Genomic DNA, 23,891 nt, shown 5'->3' with positions numbered 1-23,891 from the left:
CCCCTCCATCCCAGGCAGCCCTGAGGCAGCCCACCTCCAGCTGTGGCTGCCGTTCACTGCGCCGCTTGGTGCAAGTACCGATTGCTTTGGAGTGCCTCCCCTCGCTCAAATAGGCGGTAATTACTGGCTTAAAGAGGTTTAGTGGTCCAGCAAACTACATAATCACCCCCTGAATTAGCCCCAGCTCATCAGCCTCAGTCCAACGAGCAGCGCTTACCACTAGCACTAGCTAGCATGCTGCACCCCCTTCCCTTTATTGCACAGAGGGAAGCACAGCAGCAGGTGTTGTGCAACATCCGCCCCCCTTAATAAATTTTGCCTCCCCTGAGCTGGAATAGGGAGGACTAATGAAGCACGCCCTCGCTCTTAGTGAAAGCAACCAGAGTACAGACGGCATACATACATGATGCTATTCTTTAGTATCAACAACCACACCCTGTACATCCTGTGTTAAATATAACAATACTGTACTTCGTGAAAACTTGGTCATGTGCATACATGCTATAAGCTTCAGTATACACATAGGCTGGAGACCCACCCAACTGTAAAGCACACAGATCATTGTTCACACCCTGTAGCATTGCAGCAACGGCTGCAGCGGTGCTCGCTGCCCTGCATTATGTTATGTGCCCTTAGAGTTTTACGAAAGCAACGACTGATCCTAATAATCAATTATCATCGTGGAGAAACTGGTATGCTGTACATCGTCTAATCCACTTTGTACTACAGCTTTAATGACACACTTTTTACCCCTTGCCACACCAGCTCACTAGATTTATCTCGTTCCCATAGGCAAGAGCGCTGTGAGATTTCCCTAAATCAACAAAAGCTGTTTTTTGAGAGGGAAAATGCTCATTAATGAATGAAAAGCTCAAGAACATCTGTTTTTTCTCTTTCCTCTTTATCTCCAAAAGAGATGGAGAGATTTGATGACAAAAACAGTTTGAAAAGGGGGGTTCTTTGTCATTTCTGGTGCATATATCGAGGTTTTTTTTTTTTTTTTTTTTAAAGCTGTGGTGAATTATTCATGTTACAAGCTTTGAGTTGGTTTACCGTAGTCCAATGCCATAAAAGAGGATGTTTCTGCTTTTTTGCGCTTTACAGCACTAAGACGTAGGGCGTTTATTTTGCGCAAGCTTTGCTTAGGGCACTCTGAAACTCTCATCCTGTAGCTGCTTCATTTTGAGTCTCTCAAAAGATCTGTTTTTGCTCTGTTTTGTTATTTTGCATCGGAGCAGCCCGAATCAGAGGAAATTAGGTTAGGGGTGCTTTATTTTTTTCTGTTGTTGTTTGTTTGCTCTCACTCCCTTTTCTTTTTTCTTTAATCCCCCTTTCTCCCAGAGCCAGCTTTGTTGCTGGGTCCCTGCTCCCTAATGAAGTCAAAGGGATGTCAGTCGGTGCCACCTACACAGTTAGGAATTTGAAATGCTGTAGCTCTCACAGCGCAGCGTGAGCACACACACAGAGGATGAAACTTCCACTGAATGAGCAAGAAATTTGGGAAATTGGAAGCTTGTTGTATGAGATACCACAGGCTTACAGTTTGAAACACTTGTTTTCAAGTCTGCTCGTGCTCAGGGTTCTGGGCAGTTGTTGTTAGCATAACAATGTGCTTGCCTCCCCAAATATTTAAGGTAATCTTATACACGTCTGGCAGGAGCAAGTGTACACTTCCAGTAAACTGTGTGTTTGTGAGTGTGTGTATGCAAGACACTGTGGTATGATACTCTGATGCCCTTCTAGCCAAAAAGGCCTCCGGATTAGCCGTCAGGCATTCCTGATGGGCAGCTAGATTTCCACAGGGACTTGACCTGGGAACTGTGAGGGGAACAGACCTGGTCAAGTCAAGGCTGTTCACTTTTACCTTAAGATGTGCACGCAAGTCAATAACCATGCATGATACTGTGTCAGATTTAACAGAAAATTACACACTACTCTTTACATTTTCTGGCTTCTTTGTGCCTTATGGCAAACGCCAGCCATCTGGTGGTAAAGTAAGCTAACTCAAAATGCCGTTGACCCATGTCTGTTATCCACAGATTGTGCAGTGTCATGGCTGCTTTTTGAGGGACATCACATGACTGTGACAACATATGATTTTCCTCTCTCTTATTCCTCCCAACATCCTGTTTCATGGTTGCAGTTTTATAAAGCTAATGCAGCGTGTCAGGCCTTTTTAATGGGATGCGCAGAGGCTTGGATAGCATGGCTTTAAATAGAAATATATGCAACAATAACACCATAATACTAATGGCTAAGGACGGAACAGGACTGAAAGGCTGACGTGAGTTACAATTAAAGATAAAATTACACGTTAGGATGGACATGTAACAATTTGATGGAGGCCTTTATCTGAAATGAGTTGGAACTAAGTAATAAGTTGGAATGTTTTAATAAACCGGGAATACGTCTTCACAAGGCAAAACGGTGTAAAATCATATCATAGCGTTAGATTGTTTGTCATTTGTAGGGGTGAATACGTTAGGTTTGAGCTAAAGCAAGATTAAAAGTAAAAATATTTGGAGCACTGTGGTGAAGAAAGAGACGGAGAGAGAGAGAGAGAGAGAATAGCAACAGAACTGGTTTTGCTGAGGAGGTGAGATGAAGAGAAGGGAGAACAGCAGCAAGATAAGACATTTCTGGAATAGCCCTACCCTTGTGGTGAAGTAGAGCATCCCCAACAAAAGAGTGACTCAGATTTCTTCATCTTATTGATACTGACGCACCGAGGTGAGGCTTTATACTGTTAAGAAGTTGCAGCCATCGCTTTGGGAAAAAGATTCTTTGTTATGACTGTAAAGGTTTAACAAGTAGTTTATGAAAATGGGATTTTGCTTAGCTGGTTGGTTTGTCCCGTAAAATTAAAGGTGAACATGGCATATACATGTAATTTCTTTATTTAATATCTTCTATGAGACATAATTGGTAAGAGTTAACATTTTTTCACCACCCTGCTTAGAATAGTTCTCTCATGGCTTAGGCGTGGGGCAACAGCAGTAAAAAGGGGTCTTGCAGAATATTTATGCTCTTATCTTTTTGTTAAGCCCCCAGGGCTCCAGATATCCATTTCCATGTCTCCTTCCCTGCCTCCTCCTTTCCTCTGCCTCCCTTTCCTACTTATCCTTCTCTTGTTCTTGTGTGAGGGGGGGGGGCGGAGAGGGAAAACAGTCAGACAGGGAGGGGATGTTACTGATGCTCTGTTGCTCACCCACACACACATCTGTACTCAAACACACACTCATATATATATATATAAATATATATATATATATATATATATGTGTGTGTGTGTATATAGAGCTGAACTTGCACATTGGCCCAGCAAGCTCAGTGGCTTAAATCAGAACAAACACACACACATGAACACACACTTGTGTCTGTGCACAGATGAACTTACTAATTTGATCTCACACAAGCAAAATCTTTGACTGTAATGGATGTGCACAACATAAGAGACGTGTACGCACACACCCACGCATGCACATGCACACACACTGGGACTGATAAGGGGAGAGAGTGAAAACACACATCCCTCCTGGCACCCACATGCTCAGAGCCCAGCAGAGGTTGGAAATTCTCATGAAAGGAGTTGTATATTTGGAGAAGACATATCATTAAGATAGGCGGAGGGAAGAGGGAAGGGAGGGAAGGATGCGCAGAAAGTTTCCATCTGCTCTTTTAAAGAACATGTTATTGCTTTTCTCACTGAGGGCCTTTCTCTCTCTCTCTCTTTCTCTCTCAAGCCGCTGAACCACAGCCAAAGGCCGTTAAGAGACACCAGAATCACTCACAGACAATATTAAAACTGGCCGACTTGTTGCTAAGCGAGATACTAAATCACAGTGTTTTGACAGATAGGAGCTAATTTGGCGGTTTAGGAAAAAAGGAGGACAAAAACAGTTTTAATGTACTGGGTTTCTGGCCATCTCTTCCTGGTAATTCTTGCGTTACTTGAAAACCATGAGCTATGTAGCACTTTAAAGGTTGTGTTAGGGGGTAGGATGAAATTGTAAGTTATATAACTGTTATATTGTTTAATTTTATGCTTTAGATCTGTGCTTTGGTTACCACTGACAGTATTTGTGTCTCAGAGATCACAGTCATGCCACCAACCCAGAACCCCCAGTGCTGCTGCTGCAGAGTTAGTGTTTCTGTGTGTAACTAGTTGTATATAGCCGTCTGTCTGCTTGTGTTTGCTGGGAAGCTACAGGGAGGAAAGCATTGAAACAGGGTGTATTTGTGCTGTACTGTGGCCCCTGGCGTTGCTGGAGCCCCCCGATATCACGAGGAAGACACTCCTGGTTCCAGAGATCTCAACACATAGAATGGACACACTGATCTATTCATGTTGAGTCAGTGTTTATTTTTTCTTTTCTTTTATTCAGAAGAAAAACTTAAAAGATATGTTGATCACATGATTATCTTTACTAAGTCAATAGTAGTGTGTCGTGCGCCTCAGATTTGCAGTTATTTAAAATCTGGTATCATCTGATCAGTCTACAGGACGGAAAGTACTCTGTTGTCTCTCTCTCACACACACAGAGCATATGAATGGACAGACGGTTCACGCATGTACGCAACCCCCCCGACTCTCTCTCTCTCTCTCTCTCTCTCTCTCTCTCTCTCTCTCTCTCTCTCTCTCTCTCTCTCACACACACACACACACACACACACACACACACACACACATACACAAAAATAGTTGTAGAAAAGAAGTGGACGTGAATTTAGCCAGAGGCGACAACGCAATTATAACTGAGTGCATGAAATTAGCCTCCTTGTGTTCTCATTCCCCACAACCAATCACATGGACAAGGGAAGGCTGAAAAAAACCGTCTCCTCACTCTCTGTACTGGGTTGTCCCAGCATTAAACACAATCCTGTTCATTATGCGCTGAAAAAACTGTAATGAAAAAATAAAAACCCTGGCGCCGCACTGATTTTTCACGTCTGATTGACTATTGAGTGTGTGTTCTTGTTAATATACTGTATTTATACTGTATATATGTCTATTGCAGGCCTCAATAACATTCAGCCTGTTTCTATTTTTAATATATATATATAAATTGAGGACTTTGCATTGGTGCTGAAATCCTAAACACACATGCAGCTACTCCCTCATTTAGTTGTGGATTTGGAAGTTTTAATTAATTAAAAAGGATGTAAGGGAATTTTTGGCATTAACCTTGTGTGATTTGCTTCTAACGCTTCATTAAGTAATCACATGAGTTGTGCTCTTTGTTGTAGTAAAAAAAAATTTCTACGTGTTGTTGAAATCATACAGAAAATATATGAAGAACTGGTTAAGTTATTTTTTTCAGTTCACTGTAATGTGACAAAAACTTGGTTTTCAAAAAGAAAACACCTCTGAATGGATCATTCAGACATATTTTACAATCCTCTGTAGCTGTTTACGTATCTCCTTTTTCTCCTCTAAATGTAAACATTTTGGAAGATATAGTTCTCCAGTTAGTGCTATCCCTGCAACAATCTTTTCTCTCCCTTGCTTCCCTGCTCCTCCCTCCTCTCCTCCTCTTTTATGGCCTGCCTATGGTGTTCAGCACAGTCCATGTCTTGTCTCCGTCATGAACAGCACTTTGTCCTCCACGAACAAGGCTCTGTGCAACTCTGATACCCCCCCCACTCTAATATAAATCAACACTCTCCCCAAGTTCACATTTATCCAATTTATTCATTCTATATATTTAAACAGGTGGCTCGACTTTAACTGTTCTCAGCTGGCTGGCGGCTGCAGCAGGGAGTGGAGTTTATATTTAAATGCTGGGCTTGAAGTCAGTTTGAGTTATCTTTCCAAAGAATGACCGTTGTTTATCATGCATTAATGTGTCATTTATGAGCCTTTGATTAAAACAGGAAGTTAAAATTATTTATCTTGTATCACTGCAAATAATCATTTATATATAATAATAAATAAGTTCCTGAAAAAGTGCGACGTGATTAGAAAACCTTCCAGACACTATGATATTTAAGATTTCGAAGACTACAAATCTAATTAAATGACTTGCTGAGGTGGCACCGTGTTCCTACATTAAGCTGTTACTCAAATGTTTGAAAATCTGAAGACTTTCTGAAGTGAATGTTTTTTACAATCTGTGCAGAAACTGCAGAAGTGATTCTAGTAAAGTGGCAAACTTAACACAGCCTTGTGCAATAAGGATAAAAGCAACCAGCAGCAATAAAGACAAGACATTTTACATTCTCTTGTCTGTATTCCATTGGGTTAACCTTACATATTCCCAGCTCACTGATTACATATGCAGTGGGGGCGAAAGGGGGGCCATTGACGCGAATATATTTGTGTAAGAGGCTGCCTAATTACCAGAGCTGGTTCTCCACTTCACTTAACTTTCTAATTGGCTTGCCTTTTTGGCTGCCATTAATTACAAGATTTCATATTCCATTAATGATCGGGGAGAGAGGCACATTAGCGTGCACACACTCACACACACTCACAGCATATATACCGATAGACATACACACAGGCACATACTGACACCTACGCATCAGTGAGCATGAGCACACGTCTCATTTTCTACCACTCATTATGCAGCATGGCTTTGTGTGTGTGTGACTGTCTAACCTGTGCCCTGCAATATCTCTTTCTCTACTAAAAGGCACATCAAACCCCTTTTTTTTCCAACAACAAGAAGCTTCATTAAACAATTTGTGGTCAGCCTTTTCTCATACGTGTCTTTCTCTCATTCAGCATCCCTACCCTTCAGAAGAACAGAAGAAACAGCTGGCACAAGACACAGGTCTCACCATCCTACAAGTGAACAACTGGTGAGTCATTTCAGAGTTTACATGTAGTCGATTTGAGGGCTTTGACCCCCCAGGCTATCCTAGTTCTTAATGATTGGAATTAATGCCTCCACTCCTCCCCTATTTTCACCACGCACAGACACACACACACAGAAACACACACACCACTTATTGAATCATCCTCACCTAGATCAATTAATAAACCGATATGGTCTGCGCCGATTTTCCAAACTAACACTCAACCCAAACATAAGCATCCATGTTAATTAAGAGCCAAAGTACCATCTGAAAACATCCAATAAAAATCATCCAGCATGCACAAGTCTTCCAAGAATGATCACAGGAATAGCGGTAACTTCGAGACTAATTGCAGGGGTTTATTCTGGCTGACTTATTTTGGGGGTTTGTGGCTTTTTGTAGCAGCTACTGTGATGAACATTTGCTTTAATCAGTCGGGGAACGTCCTGCTCACATTTCATTCTCCTTTGGTAAAACTGTAAAATTTATTCTAGTTTGATTACCCAATGATCCTAAAAACTCTTTTAGAGGTAATTACCCATTTATTTACTATATTTACATTTAATTACTACAAAAAGTACAGTTAATTGTCCCTCATTAGATTATAGCACTAGCTGCTGAGCCTCCTCTGATCACTTCTCTGTTAAGTCATTTTACTGAGTGTCATAGTTCCTTTAACATGTTATTATTTTGTATTTTATAGCATATACATAGCAAGTGAAGTTGTCCTTATTAACAGGGAGCTCAGCTTAAAAAAGTGCACAGCTCAAGATCAAAATTAGTGCTCTGTAAGTGCCAACTAGCCTGTTAATTAGACACAAGCCTGACTGGCCGGGGCCATAAATTTAAGTTGCTAACTAGCTGTTTTAACCTTAGGTAGCACTGAAAAAGGTAGAAAGGGGCCCTGTGTCCTTGTGTGGCTAGTCTTATCAGAGAGATGGCTATCACCACATGCTTAGTGTTATTAGCCATGTCTAATTAAAGGGGCTGGAGACTGGGTAACTGAGGCAGGGCCCAGGCAGTGGGCGTTTGATCTGAATGGCCCTTAAAATAATCCTTGAGAGTATCAGTCTGTTTCGAGGTACGGGCATGAAAGAGGAGACTGCAGAAAGGCAAAGAGCAGCAGAACAAGAGAGAGAGAGAGAGAGAGAGAGAGTTAAAGAGCTAAACAGAGTGAGAAATAAATGAAGAGAAGGAGAGAAAGAGATGAGACATGTTAAATCCCCATTACCAGCACTCTAATGATGTTAACATTATTCCCAGCCATTGTTCAATCTGAGGACTCTGAGACAGACCGGCGTTAGATTAGGGTATGGTGTGTCAGTCCATGGAGAATTCATTTTATACTGGGCCAAAAACAATGCACAGAAAAAAGCCTCCTGACCAGAGGGAATCCTGTAGAGGTTATCAAATCACGTGATCTCTCTGAAAACCATGGGGGATCAATTCTTACAGCTGAGATAAAGCCAAGCTGTGTGTGTGTTTGTGTGTGTGTGTGTCAGACAGTCACATGAACAGTAGCTTGGTCACTTAAGGCTGACTCTGTGCGCTCATTCTGTTTGTTATTTTTATTGGTAGGGGGATAGCAACACACCCTGAAGGTGTGTGTGCATATTTGTGCAAGACCAACACACACTGTGTAAATCGTGGGAGGTTAATCTTGGTTTGTGGAAGGTGTATGTGTGTGTGTATGTGTGTGTGTGTGTGTGTATGAGAGACAGAGAGAGGGGAACCGGGGGTGGTTAATCTAAGGGGTATTAGCTGTTAAACCCTGCATGCTGGGATCCCACTACCCCCTCACATTTTGTTGTATACAAGTGTGTTTATGTGTGTACATGCTTGTCCGTGGGCATATTTCCAAGCATAGTTGTTTGCGTGAGTGAGCAGTACATTGTAGCATGAAAGGGCGATCGAGAGGGAAAACAATAAAGTGAAAAGAAGAGGTGATAGAGAGATAAAGACGAATAAATCCAGGAGAAGGGAGAATGAAGTGAGGTGGGAGAAGGAGGGCAGAGGTGGAAGGAAAAATAAAACAGATGACAGAATAAGAAGAAAGAGAAGAACAGTCAATCAGAGAGACGGGGAGACGAGGAAAGAGGTTACGTTAGGGGAACTGCCATTTCGCAGGCGTGTTGTTGTGCTGGTTGGGAAGCCCCGTCATTGGGTGTCTCCATAGCAACCCACGGTGATGTTACCTCCTGACCCACTGATTTGGTGAAGTCAATTTCCCTAGCTGTGATTCTGCTTGTCAGTGCTGTTGAAGAACACACACACACACACACACACACACACACACACACACACACACACATTTTCTCATGCTTTCACTTGCACCAAATCAGGTCTACAACTGTGAAATCAAGCCAAAGAGTACTTCAAAAAGCATAAAACACTTAGTGGAAGTGTGTTTCATGGTCATACCCAGGCCATCAGTGTTGGATTCATGTCGAATGGCTGCAGATGAACTGTGGGTCATCTGTGTTTGTTGCTGTCCCAAGGGGAAGACCTAACGATGAAAAACATGTGCATCTGACAAATAAAATGCGTAGTGCAATCCTGTCACATGTTCCAGCGACAGGACAATATGAACACACTCCGTCTCAGTCTTACATCCACACGCAATCTCTTAATTGACGTGTGTGCTTTCTTTCACATACATAATCACACTATCTCTTATACACCCACATACTGTCTCCCTCTTTCTCCCTCTCTGTCACGCACTCACACACACACCATAGATGTGTTAACACACATGTTGGCGTGTATTATTGATGAGCGAGCACGCGGTAGGGCTCAGCAGATTAAATAAAAATGCTAAAGGCCGGCAAGGGGCGCAGATCACTCATGAATTATTGGCAGAAATACTCTGCACCAGGGAATCTCAATTTGAATGAAGAAAGTGTGTTTGTGTGGTAGTGTGTGTGTGTGTGTGTGTGTGTGTGTGTGTGTGTGTGTATCTGCGTGCATGTATTTATGTAGTTGCATAGACAAATTTTAGTTTTACAATTGTCGGGAGGGCATTTTGGGCCTTATGAGGACATGTTGGCCAGTTCTCACAACTTCAAAGTGCTGTTTGAGGTTAAAACTTGGTTTTAGGGTTCAGGTTAAAATTAGGTTTAAGTTAGGGTTATGGAAAAGATGGTTAATGTTAGGGTTAGTGCTCAGGAATGCATTATGTCAATGAGCGGCCTCACAGACGCGTATGTGGTAATGCATGGTCACATTTACACAATAGAATCATATGTTAAGAATGTACTCATACTGTACACGCCCAAATGCAAATACTCTGACACATCTCTACATAGTAGTCTATACCGTACTGTACATACACACAGAAATACAAAGGCTTACACACACATCCTAGACAGGCAAGAAACGCACACATAGTATAACTGGATTATTCCTACACACAGAAACACACGGCAACACTTCTGCTCACACAGTTGTCAAAGCTCAACTGATGGATTCACTTTTAATAAACAAGTTGCAGGTTAAGAACTATTATTGAGTGAAATCTGATGTAATAAATTGTGCACACAAAGAGAAGCCAGTACTTTACTGTGTATTTGTACTTCATTTCATTGTGGTTTGCAGTTGTTTTAAAACAAACTAAAGCTGTGAAAAGATTCTGACAATTTTGTCATGGAAAACAACAATTCACTTCGATGGAACAAGAAATTTGACTCATTTGCAGAGTAACAGCAGCTATGAGCATTAAAGTAGAACGTACAACATGTCTGTCTTTTGCTTCTTTGTTTTTCTCCGACTACAGTGAGTATCTCTGTGCTAAGTTCTCCTAACGCTCTGGTGATGTAAAAATCAATGGCGAGGTCATCAGGTTTCCCTTGTTGGCTGCCCCTCCCTTTCCTGCCTGCAATTTAATAATGCCCCTTTAAAGGCAGTGTTTAAGCCCCGCCGAGCGATTGTTTTGTCAATAAGACCTTTTACGAACGTCTTAAAAGCCTGAACAGGGAGAGAACGAGGGAGAGAGAGGCAGTATTTAAAAGGGCAGAGTGGACGGATGTTGAAGCTACTTAGGAAGGAGCGGCGTGGCATGTGCATATATGTCGCTTATCAAGTTTCTGAAAGGACGAGCAGAGGGGTGGGAAGGAAAGTGAGTGTGGGGAACATAGAAACATGGATGGAGAAGGAGGACCTGCTGTTCTTGTACTTTTTAGTAACACTGGTAAATTGATAATAAAGTATTGTTCATACAAAATATAGTACAATCTAGTTTAATTCTGCTTAGACTTGGCAGTTATGATAACGTTGTTTCAGAATGCTCTGGCAAAGACAAAAAGAAGTCAGGCAGGACAAGAAAGTCAGATGATCAGACAGGTTTTAAACAAACTCAAGCTTAACCAAACAAATGGAGGAGAACACAAAGGCGAACTGTGAAATGATCGGCCAAATAGTCCGTTGTAAACGTTCCTCACAGATTAAAGACTAAAATCCTGTTTTCCTGTTGAATGAAGCGTTTTACAAAGATATTGTGCAGAAACACCTTCGGTTTTACAACCAGCTGAAGTAGAAATGTGGCTCAGCTGTTATTTAGTAAACGTGTGTGATCTTCTGATCAGATCTGGCAAAGTGAAGTAGTCACTTTATCATGACTAACAGGAACGATGGTCCAAACTGCACAAACATGACCCGAGCTTTATCCTTTCAGTAATTCGAGAGTGTGGTAGAGTGAGATGAGTTGTATGATTCAATATGTTGACAGGCCAGAAAGAGAGATGCTGGAACTTGTTCACAGAAAGCCTACTGAGGTGTGTGTTGTGGAATTAGCAAGCCCAGTTTCAGTCCATGCCCTAAAGCCTGTTTCATACACGGCACCTCTGTCAACTTGCTTCAGCCTGAAACTCCCTGACATTACAGCAAATTCCACTCACACACACTCACACACACATTTTCACTAGGTATGACCTCACCCTCAGATTTCAACATTGAATTAAAACATGAAAATCATTTCAAAAACAGGTTTTCTTCTCTCTCTGTTTAAAGTACGTTGCTACCAGTGGCCTTTACAACAATCTTTAGCCTGTGCAGACACGATCTCGTCTTTACAGTCTTATGTCAACAGAAATGTGTGTAGATGTGTGGGTGTACTTGCACACGTATAGGTGTCCATGGGCAAAGACACTCCAACCCCCCTCTTTAACAGCCTGCAGCTCCAGGCCAAACTTAGATTTCTCTTAATTCTCCTCAGTCTTTTTTTTTTTTTTTATTTCTCCATGCTCCTCTCCTCTCCTTTGCTTTTCCAGTCTCCTTTGTAGTAGGAAATGGGTGGTCCGAAACATGAAAGGTGGCAGAACACCAGTGTTAGAGTCTGTGTTGAAGCTCACGTGGTCGCTGTTGTGCTCACTGCCACCACTCAGTTGTTGTTCTCATGCTGATCTTCACTTGTGTTAATCAAACACTGTTGTGGAGTGAATCAGCAGGGACACTGAGCAAGTGTTTTGTGCCAAAATTAAATATCTAGGAAAAATAGGACACTTACTCGTACAATTAACAGGCAGAGGACTGTCACTAATTTCATGCAATTAAGATAAGTGATGGTTCTATGTAAAGGATTTGCAGACAAAGCATAACATGATGAGGCCAACAGACTTCTTTCTTTCTCTCCTCAGAGACTCAAAATTGTTGGTTACTCTGTTTTTTGAGAGATATTAACATCTGATTTCTCCCTTTAAGCCTGTATACAGGTATATAACTAAAAATTCAATTTATGAAAACAGATAATTTTTCATACTTGCATTCCTTTGGTCTCTGCGGACTGTAGATGTGGACTGCTTAAGCTGCCTTTGGTAGTTTCTGGGCAGTCAGAGGGATCCCCATTGCGATGGCTGCTGTGAACCAGCGGGGGGAAGTGACATGCGCGGAGACAGGATATGACACGGGCAGTATGGGAAGGATTTAGGTCAACCGCTGTGTGTTTGCAGCATTCCTCACTGCAGTCCCTGTCAGCAATACTGACTCTGTTTGACACTGCGGCCATTTGTGTGTGTAAAGTGAGATTTTTTGGATGGTTGCTAAGTTTGTGTATGAACTTGTGTTTGTGGTGCACAAAAACAATGTATGTATTTACATGTATGGTATACTGTATATAAACGTCTCCTCAAAAACTCCTAAAACACACACATAAGGCAAGTACTGCTGACGGTGTGAGTGTGTGTGTGTGTGCCTGTGTACACAGTGACACAACAGTCACTTGTACACACACACATAGATGCACATGCATTTCGATCCAAGCCCAAAGGCTAAAGGACACCAGCTCTGTCCAATGTTGTGTTTGTGGAGTGGGCAGCACAGGACAGCCATGTTGTTTCTGGTTAAAGCCAGGCTGGAAGCCATACCCTCTCTCTGGCATTGATGGATGACTGGCTTACGGAGTCCAAGACTGGCTGAATGTGTGTGAAGGGAACCAGGAACAGAGATAAAGAGAGTGACGGAGGTCCTGTGTGATAGCTACATACTTATTCTCTGCCTTTATTTCTTTTTGTTTTCTTCTTCTTTCTGTTTCACTTTCTCACCCATTTCTCTCCCAGCCCTTTGTTTATATTTTGACTTTTGGCAAGTGCTATTTAGAAGTCAAGGAGTGTTGCAATTCCAGCCCAGACAGAGCCACTGAGTTCATGTATGTTTGTCAGGTGACCAGCATTTTCTCTATATAACTCTGTGAGGCATCTGGTTGTCATGGACGCACATATATACCCTAAACATATATACACACACACATATATATATCGCTCTTCCCCAGTTTGTGTGTGATTACCAGCCTGTTGCTTTGCTCTGTAAATCCAGCTTTAGTGGTAGATTCATGACTGTCTTAATGGACAAGCTCTTGTGTAGCAGAGCAACAGGGAGTGTGTGTGTGTGCTTTCGTACTTGTATTTTATGTGTGTGCAGTAATGGGGATTAAATGACCCCACGGCTGCTCTCAGTCTAAAGCTCCTTTTAAATTTCACACTGTTCTCTTATGTTTCTCTCCACATGTGGCACTGGATCCAACTAATCCACCGCATGTTATTAGGAGCTGGATCAGCAGACCTGCATGTACTAAATGTGTGTCTAAGGGTGTGTCGTTTCATAGCTATGCATGTGTTTGGAGATGGTTCAGGGACTGTTTGCCTGCCAATAAAGACTTATATATATTGCTGACTCAAAACACAGGACTCCTGTCTAGCAGCCTAGCTGCAGCCAAACAATACTCAGACTTACTTGGTCGTTTTACCCCTACATGACCTCACTTGTCAAATGTGTCTGTGTTTTGTAATCATTTTTATGTCTGTGCATGTGTGAACGAGCATATATGTTCATGTCTGTCACAGTGCCATAACCCCAAGGTAATATGGAAGGTACCACACCTTCTCTACAAACCCAATGCACACAACCTAATACTATAGAAGGGGGCAAGAAGCAGGAAATGGGAATGAGCTTTTTGTATGTTTTATGAGGATTATGGACCAACAACATGTAGGTATTTGTAGCCGTTTTATTGGTCTGAGCAGCTCTGGGGAAAACGGTGAGAATGATGCTACTCATTGACAAGTGAGTGCATGTAGCAGAATGTGTGCAGTGCAGTACGTTTGCAACTGTGTGTATGCATTTAGGTGCTTGTACGTGTTGAAAGCTGCACAGGACACAGTCTCTTTGCACAATGTTAGGCATGGCTTACTTATAGCATTTTCTTTCATAATCCACATGTCAAAGGTTAAAATTCCTTTCTATCAGTGGTTCCCAGCCTGTTCAGAACTCACCTAAGTGGTCTCAAGATATACCTGAGGTGGTCACAAGATGAGTGAAGGGATAAGACAGAAAACATTAATACCACAAAAGTTCCAGTGCAATTCAGTAAAAGTCGATTAAAAAACAAGCAACGTTTATTTTGTGTTGAATTTATTTCATGTGCGTGTTAGAAGCCACCCCGTGTCTAAAATATTTCTGGATTTGTGTGTTCCTGTTGCAAGTAGAGTTCTGCAAACAGCTGTGTTAGTTTATTTAAGCTAATCTGGAGCATCTAATCAAGGCATCTGACCTGAGAACCACAGTGAAAAAAGAGGGAGGGAGAGATGTGAGGAAAGGCAAAGGATATGATTTATGAGTTAACTCATCAACTCAAGAGAACAAGGGGAGAAACTCATAACTGTAATTCCCTCACACACCCACATGCAGTAGGCACACATACATACATGCACATGAGTTCACTGCTACTCCCTGCTGTGCATAAGAGAATAAGCGAGCTCTATAATAAAATAACTAATTACTTAAGAAGATGGAGATGTACTGGGACACAGGACAAGATAATAATGTTCTGCAGGGATACAGTGTGTGACGGAGGAATTGGAATGGTGTGTGTGTGTGTGTGTGTGTGTGTGTGTGTGTGTGTGTGTGTGTGTGTGTGTTAGCTCTAACTTGCTGTATGATTGTTTATCTTGTGATTTATGGCTGGTAACAACTGCTTTAATGTTAGTTTTCTATTAATTATTTTACGGAGCATTAACATTTAGTTTTCAGTTTGAGAGAAACAGGACAGCTTAAAAGTTTTTTTTTTTCTCCAAAGAATTAAATTCACTAAATTCAGATAAAATAACAGGACAGTGTTTTAGTTTGCGCCCGTGCGTGTGTTCACCAGTGAGTAGGAAGGATATATGGGCTAGGCGTTAATTGTGGTTGAGCAGCAGACAATCGATGCTAGCCGCGCAGTGACAAGATGATGATAAGCTACATGATTCTACCCGTCAGAGCTTGCTTTCTTTTTAGTGCTTTTAAATCACATTGATTGGCAGCCAGGAAGAGTGTGTGGTTACACGGTTATTTTAAGCAACTCTCAGATTTGAATATGCATGTAAACCTCTGTCGGCATACACTGAAATCTAACGCCCGAGTCCTGATGCGTGTGTGAAAGACGCTGGGATATCCAGTGTATGAATCTGAACTGTGTGTAGGACTGTGTATGTGTGTACATTCTCTCGGATTACTAATATAATATTGGTAGTGAGTGCAGAGGATGTGTGTATACACAGTATGTGTGTGCACACTTGTGTGTTTCAGGGGGTCTCATATTACTAATATAATATTGGTAGTAGGCTCAGGAGATGTGTATGTGTGTGAGTATGTGTGCCACAGAAATTGAGAACTCCACCTGAATTTAAATCAACGAGCTCACAGAGTAACCTTTTGTATATCCAATCTGCATCTTTCCACTGCTCGTTATTAAATTATCCCCTAATTGGTCACGCAACAAAGGCAGCTGATGAAAAAGACAATTTCTTGCTTTTAATTGGGCATTTCACGTGTGCTTCGTGTACACCTGTGTGCGACTGCTTCAGCTCTGTGTGTGTGAGTGTGTGTGTGTGTGTGTGTCTCGGGTGTAATGAGAATAGGACATTAGCAAGGGCTTGGCAGACGCCGTCGCAATCAGTTCCACTCCTTCCAGAGAAGGAGGGAGAAGGGTGGGTGGATTAATCCAGACATTAGCAGTCTCAGAAGGAGAAATAGATTGGAGGTAAAACAACAAAGAATAAAATTCACCCAGTCTCCTAACATGACTTTTTAAGAGCCTCGAGTTCAGGCATAACACATGGCTGACGTGTTTTTTTGATCCACTGTATCATGGGTGCATGCATATGTCAAGCATGTGTGCCCACGGTGAGACTCAAACTCACACCATACTGGATTTCAAGTCCAAATTTTATTTTAGGTTATTCTCCTTCCGCCTTTTTGTCTTTTGATGTTTTTTTGCCCAACCTTAGGCGTACCACCAGTGGTCTGTCATGCCAAAATAGCCCAGCTATTGTTGCACTGAGCAGAGCTGAATAGTGCAGTTCATTGTGTTGTGATGGGAGACAGGGGAATGAACAGGCCATAAACACTGGCCCTATAACACCCAGGGGTCGTGCAAAGGTGAAGCCTCACTCCCCCTAATAGAGCAGCTCTGCTTTTCTCTTCTCCTCTCTCTATCACTCTGTATTTCTCGGAGTCTTCTCCCTTTCTTTTTTCCTCTCTCGATTCCCCTCCTCTCTTCCTCACTACAACCTCTCCCTCTCTCAGTCTTTCTCTCTGTCAGCTTATTAACGGTCACAGCAAGAGTGTCTGGTTTGCAGACCAGAGCCCCTTGCCTTATTTTCCCACTCTCTCACTCCTCCTTCCCTCCCATTCTCCCACTCGCCATCGCTCTGTTCCCCTGGCTGCTATTATGAGAGGCATTTTATCCTTTGTTCCAGCCCCCATGGTGCATCTGGCCTCAGATATGGGGACGACAGGGACAGGAAACCGGCGAACGTTTTTGCAAGAGGAGGGGGTTTGGTGGGTTAGAGTCTGGGTTTGTTGCTGGGAGGTGGACTGCCAGTTTCTACCATACAGGGAAGGAATGATAAGGAGGGAGTGAGCAGGAGAAGGAAACCGATACAGAGGGGAACAGGGAGGGAGTCATGACAGGCAGAGTCACTGTAGTTGTAACAAGAGCAGCCCTTGTAGGTCTAGTAGCAGCGGTAGCAGAATAGTAGGATTATTACCTAATTAATACAGAGTCAGTTTAATCCTTAAAGTAAACGAGCACTGCCATATTTCTGTGGGGTCACATCAAGTTACAAGTCCATTACATTCCTTCCTGATCCAAGTTGTACCAGAAACAAATGACCTTCTAACAATTGCACACCTATTGCCAAAACAACCTCCTTTGTTACATCAGTGTATTTTGTGGGAGAGGAAGGAAAGAAAAGTGTGAGAGAGGTTGGGAGACAGCAATGAAAGACAAGGGGAAGGAGCTGAAGAGAAGGAGAGGTCAACAGTTAGCTAGCACTGGCCTCAAATTGACCTCATCCCTCTCTAAAGGGTCTGGGGAGGAGAGGAGAGGAGAGTTAGGAATGCTTAGGCCTCCTCACCCTCCTTGCCCTCTCTCCCTCCGCTCCTCCTTCCATATCTCCCCCAACAAAACAGGGTAGCGAGGGAGGAAAGGCAGGAGGGGTTGTTGGTGATAAAACTCCAGACGTTCCCTCATTTGATGGTGCTGTGCCATGTCAGTGCATTCTTACATTCCTTTCTGGCTGTTTCTGTTCCCCCCCCCCACCCCCCAAAAAATGTCTAATTTATAATTTGTTTATAATAAGAAAAAGAGGGAAAAAGGCTAAGGCTATCACAAGTAATAACTGTTCTAAAGAAGCTTACAAGATGTAACAGAGCAGTTAGTAATAAAAACAATGCAGGGGAAAAATTAGGCGGCTAATCATTCTGTGTTTTGCTATCTGTCCCTGCCACTCTGTCTTCATTTCCCTGCAGCTCTGTCTATAGAAGGTGATACAGTAGAGATAGCAGGCAGAACAACAGGAGGAGCACCATAAAGCAGTTAGAGAGGAAATATTAAACAGATATAAACAAGGTGGTTTTATTCACCACTGAGGGGTCAAACTCACGCACTAACTAGTGCTCTACTCTTCTTATCTAGACTCTAATGTTCATTTGTCCAGCTACTGACGTGCAGCACAACTATTGTGTCCTTAAGGTTCAGCGAACGCTCTCTTCTTTGAGATGAAATAGAAGGGTCCGCTGGGGCAACAGCAGGAACACATAAATCAAGTCAGAAGCCCCAGGAGCCTTCTCTCTTTAGGGTCATTACAGGTCAAAGGGTCATTTCACAAGGGGTTAGGCTGAGCAAGGCCAGAGCACTGGCCTGTGTGAGAGCATGAATGTGTGTGAATGGATCTACGAGAGGGAGACAGACCAAGACTGTGTGTGTGTGTACACAATAAATGGTCTGACTGTGTGCTTTTATTGGAGGTCACGGAGTAAAGGGGTTGATCCAAGGCTACTGTACTGTATATGTACAAAATCCTGCTCTTGTGAAATACACACACACACACACACACTAAAAAGAAGCTCCTGCTGTCACAGAGTAACACATGGGCACCTGTCTTAACAGAGTATCACCCAAAACAATGCCTCTCACCAGTGGCAACGTGGCATGTTTCTGTCAGCAACACTTCCCACACTGCCGCGCTCAAAGCCAAGAGTGTTAAACAGTCAGCAATCTCGGCTCGTTGTGAGGTGGAACGTCTCCAACAAAGCGAGATGGGTCGACATGTTTCAAACAGGCAGAGAGAAATCCCGGCTAAGCCGTGGCCCACAAAGACCCCAGTGTTTAGGCCAATGGGACTGTGTATACGCTGAGCCTGTGCAAGTTTGTACAAGTTGTAGAGTTTTGCATTTTGAAAGACAGCTGCCTCGGTAGTTAAGGTTGTTAAGATGTGGCTTTTGCCCCGAGTCTATTAGGGCTTTACTGGGGCTCAGGCTTGCTTAGGGTAGAACCATTTCTCCATATGACTGTTATGGTTAGCTAAGAGAAAGAGGTTGGTTTGGCAATGTGTTTGTTTTCGTGCTGTGTGCCAAGATTTTGACGGTCTTAGTCAGCGATTTCTGCCCGATCTTGTTTTGAGTAATACATTAACTGTCTTTGTCCTTCACCTTTCTTCCCCCTCCATCCTCTTCCCCGTTTTCTTTATCTTTTTCAGGTTCATTAACGCGAGGAGGAGAATAGTTCAACCCATGATCGACCAGTCAAACCGTGCAGGCAAGTCTCCTATAGTTTCTGTATTCAAGTCGTGCAGGCGAAAGCCATCCACAAGCCATGCACCCAGAGGCCCCTCGGCTGGTAAATACAGGACTGATGCCCCCATCCTGGAATGTCCAAAACCTCCAGGGGATTTCCCCCTCGCTGTCATGACTGACCACTAAAATTAAGAACCAAAATGCACCGTTAAAACATTAACAGCAACCATTAATCAACTGTGATGTGCCATTTGGACTGAGAAGCTACTTATTATAAAATATAATCATTTGTCTGAAAATGAGTTAATGATGAATGGATTTATTTTTCTTGGCCCATAAACAAAACTAGCTGTGTTCTTTCTAAAGTTTGCTCTTAACCCTTTACTCCCCCCTTTGGCAACTAGGCAAAGAAAGAAAAAACACTCAACCCTTCCTCCCTGGCTCAAACCAAAACATTAAGACTACACCCGTTTCTTTTTTTGGGTGACCGTTGTTTGGCTTTTTGGCTCCAGACCTGTTTTTACCCCCCCACCCCCCCTACACTCCTTTAAACTCCACACCTCAACCCTATTTGTGGCTGTTCCAGGGAGCGAGGGGAATGAGTGAGCAGTCCCCCTGGTTCATGGCTTGGTTTGGACTGCCGTAAACTTTATTACCTGTAATAGGGATCAGAGGTCAGGGTGGCATTAGGGGCGCAGTAAAGTTCAAAGGCATTCAGTGGGGGCGAGTTCTTGCTTTTGCTTGACTGACCCCCAAACAGCCTAAATCAAGGGTAAGTGGATTTCTATGAGAGCAGAACAATGGAGACAAGAAAAAAATAGGAACCCTATCAGGTTACACTTATCATTGCTGCTCAGTTAGAGGCAGTATTTACTGCACAAAGCATTTGGATAGGAGCAGTTCAGCAAAAATGACTTATTGTTGACACAAATGGAAACTGATTAGAGATTTAACCCATTTTTTAGCTCATTTTTGTGCCTTTGATCATGTGTATAATGAGGGGTGACTGTGGCTCAGTAGGTAGGGCAGTAGATGGATCCCTTCCCACTTCCCCAAGAGGATTTATAAAGTATGAATTAAAATAATAATAATAAACTGATTTACACTGATAGGGGCAGCAGTTATGTTAAAACAGTGCCAAAGTGCTGTGTTGTTCTACATAACATGACAAGTGTTTAGTGGTATTTTACCTCAAAGCTAAAGGAGAAAAAGAAAAAAAAGGATTTAAATCCACACAAGAAAAATATGTTGGTTTGCTATCAGTTCTACAGTGAAAAACATAATAAAACCCTAATTTTAAGACAAAGGTTCCTGTGTGTTTTGCGTCTACGATAGTGTGTGTTGAACTGTCTGGAGCTGATCCCTATTAGAGCATTTAGACACATTAAAGTCTACCAGGGGCTTAGAGTAGAGTGGCGGCTGCAGAGACACGGAGCAGAATGACGTTGAAAGACAACAGCGGCTCCCTGCGTGTGCACCGGCCAACAGATGATCCTGCTTCGGCCACTGAGTCTTAATTAAAAGCACTAATTGACCACTCCATCCCGTCTAACCCTCCCTCCCTCTGTCTCCTCTTCCATCTACAGTAAGTCAAGGAGCTCCCTACAATCCAGATGGCCAGCCGATGGGGGGCTTCGTCATGGACGGCCAGCAGCACATGGGAATCAGACCACCTGGTAAGGCTTTCTCTGTGTGTCTGTGTCCCTCGTTCCTCCCTCACTGTTGTTAGCTCTGTTCCACGTCTCTGCCCTGTTTTTGAGTCTCCAGTCCGTCCTATCTTATCTCTTCTTTCTCACCCTTTTTGCTGGTTTTTCCTCTTTTAACTTTATCATTAGGAAACAACAGGATTAAATTGTATTTGCAGTTTAAGTTTGTGCACCGTAAAACACATTAAGATACACACAAACTGTACACGCACACCGATTACAACTCCCCCTCTTCACACACAGAGCAGAACAGGTGTGGTCAATCAAATTACACAACCATCTCCTTCGTCACTCCCTCGCTCCCGGTCCCTCTCTCTCTCACGCCATCAGGTCTAATCCCAGAGTTTGCCCTTAAGCTCCTCTGCTCCTCTTATATCCCCTGTTTTCTAGGATTCTCTCAAGTCTCTAACCCGATCTCACCCTCCACTCAAAGTCAGCAGGTTTGGATAAACTGCCAGGCTACTTAACCTCCCTCCTAACCCCCTTCGCCATAACTCGCTCTGCCAGGTTTAAGCCAGTGTCCTCCTTTGCTATGTTGTCTGTCAGGGTAGTTTCACAGCCAAAGCATCTCAAGCATTTCCCTCAGTATTTTCTCTCACTTTTCTGGTTACACTTGATTGCAATAACTTTCAAAGAAAACATTTCTCATCCCTTTATATAAACTAACTAAAACATGTATCTCATGTGTCTTTGTATGTTTCTCAGGACCAATGGGTGGAATGGGCATGAACATGGGCATGGAAGGTCAGTGGCACTACATGTAGCCCCGCCCCAGTCCGACCAATCGCAACACAAAGGGGGATGTAAGTATACAGCGACACACACCATTATATGCACAAATGTATTTAATTTTCCTGCTCAGCAGACACTGTCAGACTCAGGAATAAGGTACACTATTCATCAGGAGGTTTGGGTCTGTTTTTACATTCCAGTTTATAGGGCTTTTTGATCCCAGAGAACTTACAGTACACTTACAAAATCTGAAAAAGTAAAAGTTATGGGAGTCGTAGATGGCATAGCTCCTTGTTTGACAAACGTCTAATGTCCAAAACGTACATATTTAGGAGTAATCCATTTGTACTTAACTGTTTAAACGTGTTTCTGGTTACAAACAGACTCTTGTTTTCGCCATGCTGATATTTCTCAGTTACTCTCTCTTTAACTCTCCCACCCTCAGTCTGGTGATAACAGCCTTTGATCACAACCTTGTAACTCTGTGTATGTAATGTTTGCGTGCACACATGTGTGCAGCTCTCTCACATAATGGTCCAATAGCTACAGGACTAAACATCCTTCATATCAAGGAGGACAGGAAAGAAAAACAAGACAAAGAGAGGAAGAATTAGAGAAAAACAATATACATACGCATATGAATAGTAAAGTACTGAAGGTAATCAGTGATTTACATGAATAGAAAATGTTGTCTTATTTATATTATTATTATTATTATTATTATTATTAGATATTTCTATTTACTAACCATGATTGGTTTGTGTGTAGGTGTGGGTTAAACAGGAGGTGAAGGAAGGCGAATAGGGCAAAGGAGCAGGAAAGGAGTGATGAGAATGAAAGAAGGCGGGGACGATTTGGGACAGGGAATGGGTGGGAAGTCTGAGGGGGGGGGGCAGGCAGGATGTTTCCATGGCAACAGACTGATTGGCAAAAATGTAAGCAGTTGTCGCTGGTGCAAGGAGAGGGAAAGAGAGAGAAGTGAGCGCCCCTTAAGTGTCATAAATCTGCCAGGTTGCTGTTGATGCATGAGCCACATTAATACACACACTAAAGGACCCCCCCCCCCCCCCCCCCAACACACACACACACACACACACACACACACACCTCTGTCTAATGCGCACACTGTCTCACTCCTTCTTTGTGGTTTCTCTCACTGTCAATTTTCCTTTTCTATCTCTTTCACACAAACACCTTTTTCTTTCTCTTTAATTCTCTGTCTCTCTCCTTCTCTCACCTCCTCTCCCCCTCTCCACCTCCTCTCCCCCTTTCGCCCCAGGGCCAAATAGACTCCCACATAATTCTGGATGTATACAGGCTTGGTGTTGTCACAGTGCACAGTGTGCATAAAGTGGCTATGGGTCCAATCATTCTGAAACATTATTGTTTTATGTGTATATACCTGTGTGGGTGCAAACATACAAACATTAGCCACTGTGGGGGTGTGCACGCATACGAGCATGTGTGTGTCTTTATGACTATGTATGTGTGCGTATGCATGTGCATATGTGTGTATGGTAATAGGATTACTCCTGGCACAGGGAGGGGACACAAACTAGTGCAAAATGGAGGAGGTAGCCAGCAGGGTATAGAGCTTAGCTGGGCCTAATTGACTAGATCCAAATTAAATATGCCATCACCAGAGGTGTGACCAATGGATTTGACTTATTCAGTTTACAAAAATAGAGACCATTAACCCTCCACAGAATGCACGTGCACGTGAGTGTGTGCCATGATGAAAATATGTTGCCCTTGTTTCCGTCACAAATGTCCACAACGAAAAATGAAGACAAAAAATAAAAAATTGATGTTGAATAGCATCTTTCAGGTTGGAAATGCAGAGAGACGTGGTGATAGAAAGGCTGAGCTTCAGAATGTGTCTGTGTTTATGTGCGAGAGTGTGTAAACACGAGGAGCTGGTTCGCCACGTCCGAGCAGCCTCTTTCCAGCAGCTGCTAGCCTTCCCAGCAGACCTCGCTTTAAACAGCCTCAATTTGCCTGCTGAATCTCGTAATTGGGCCACCAGAGGAATCCTCTGCGAGACGGGCGAAGCACAGAGAAGACGAGTAGACAGTGGGGAAAAAAAGACAGAAAGAGGGAGGGGCA

The 23,891-nt window shown here is 42.9% G+C and overlaps 1 protein-coding gene across 1 annotated transcript in view; it reads left to right on the top strand.

Moving 5' to 3' along the window:
• Positions 1–23,891, top strand: part of LOC113158978 (homeobox protein Meis1) — a 73,328-nt gene that overhangs the window by 44,855 nt on the left and 4,582 nt on the right. The window contains exons 9-12 of the mRNA XM_026355409.1: positions 6,728–6,804; positions 19,311–19,369; positions 20,934–21,023; positions 21,759–21,856. Coding sequence (XP_026211194.1) covers positions 6,728–6,804; positions 19,311–19,369; positions 20,934–21,023; positions 21,759–21,817 — 285 coding nt within the window. The 3' untranslated portion in view covers positions 21,818–21,856. The remainder of the gene's footprint in view (positions 1–6,727; positions 6,805–19,310; positions 19,370–20,933; positions 21,024–21,758; positions 21,857–23,891) is intronic.

The sequence above is a fragment of the Anabas testudineus genome, chromosome 15 (assembly GCF_900324465.2).
Source record: "Anabas testudineus chromosome 15, fAnaTes1.2, whole genome shotgun sequence".
Taxonomy (NCBI): Eukaryota; Metazoa; Chordata; class Actinopteri; order Anabantiformes; family Anabantidae; genus Anabas; species Anabas testudineus.
This window is presented reverse-complemented; position numbering and strand designations above follow the sequence as displayed.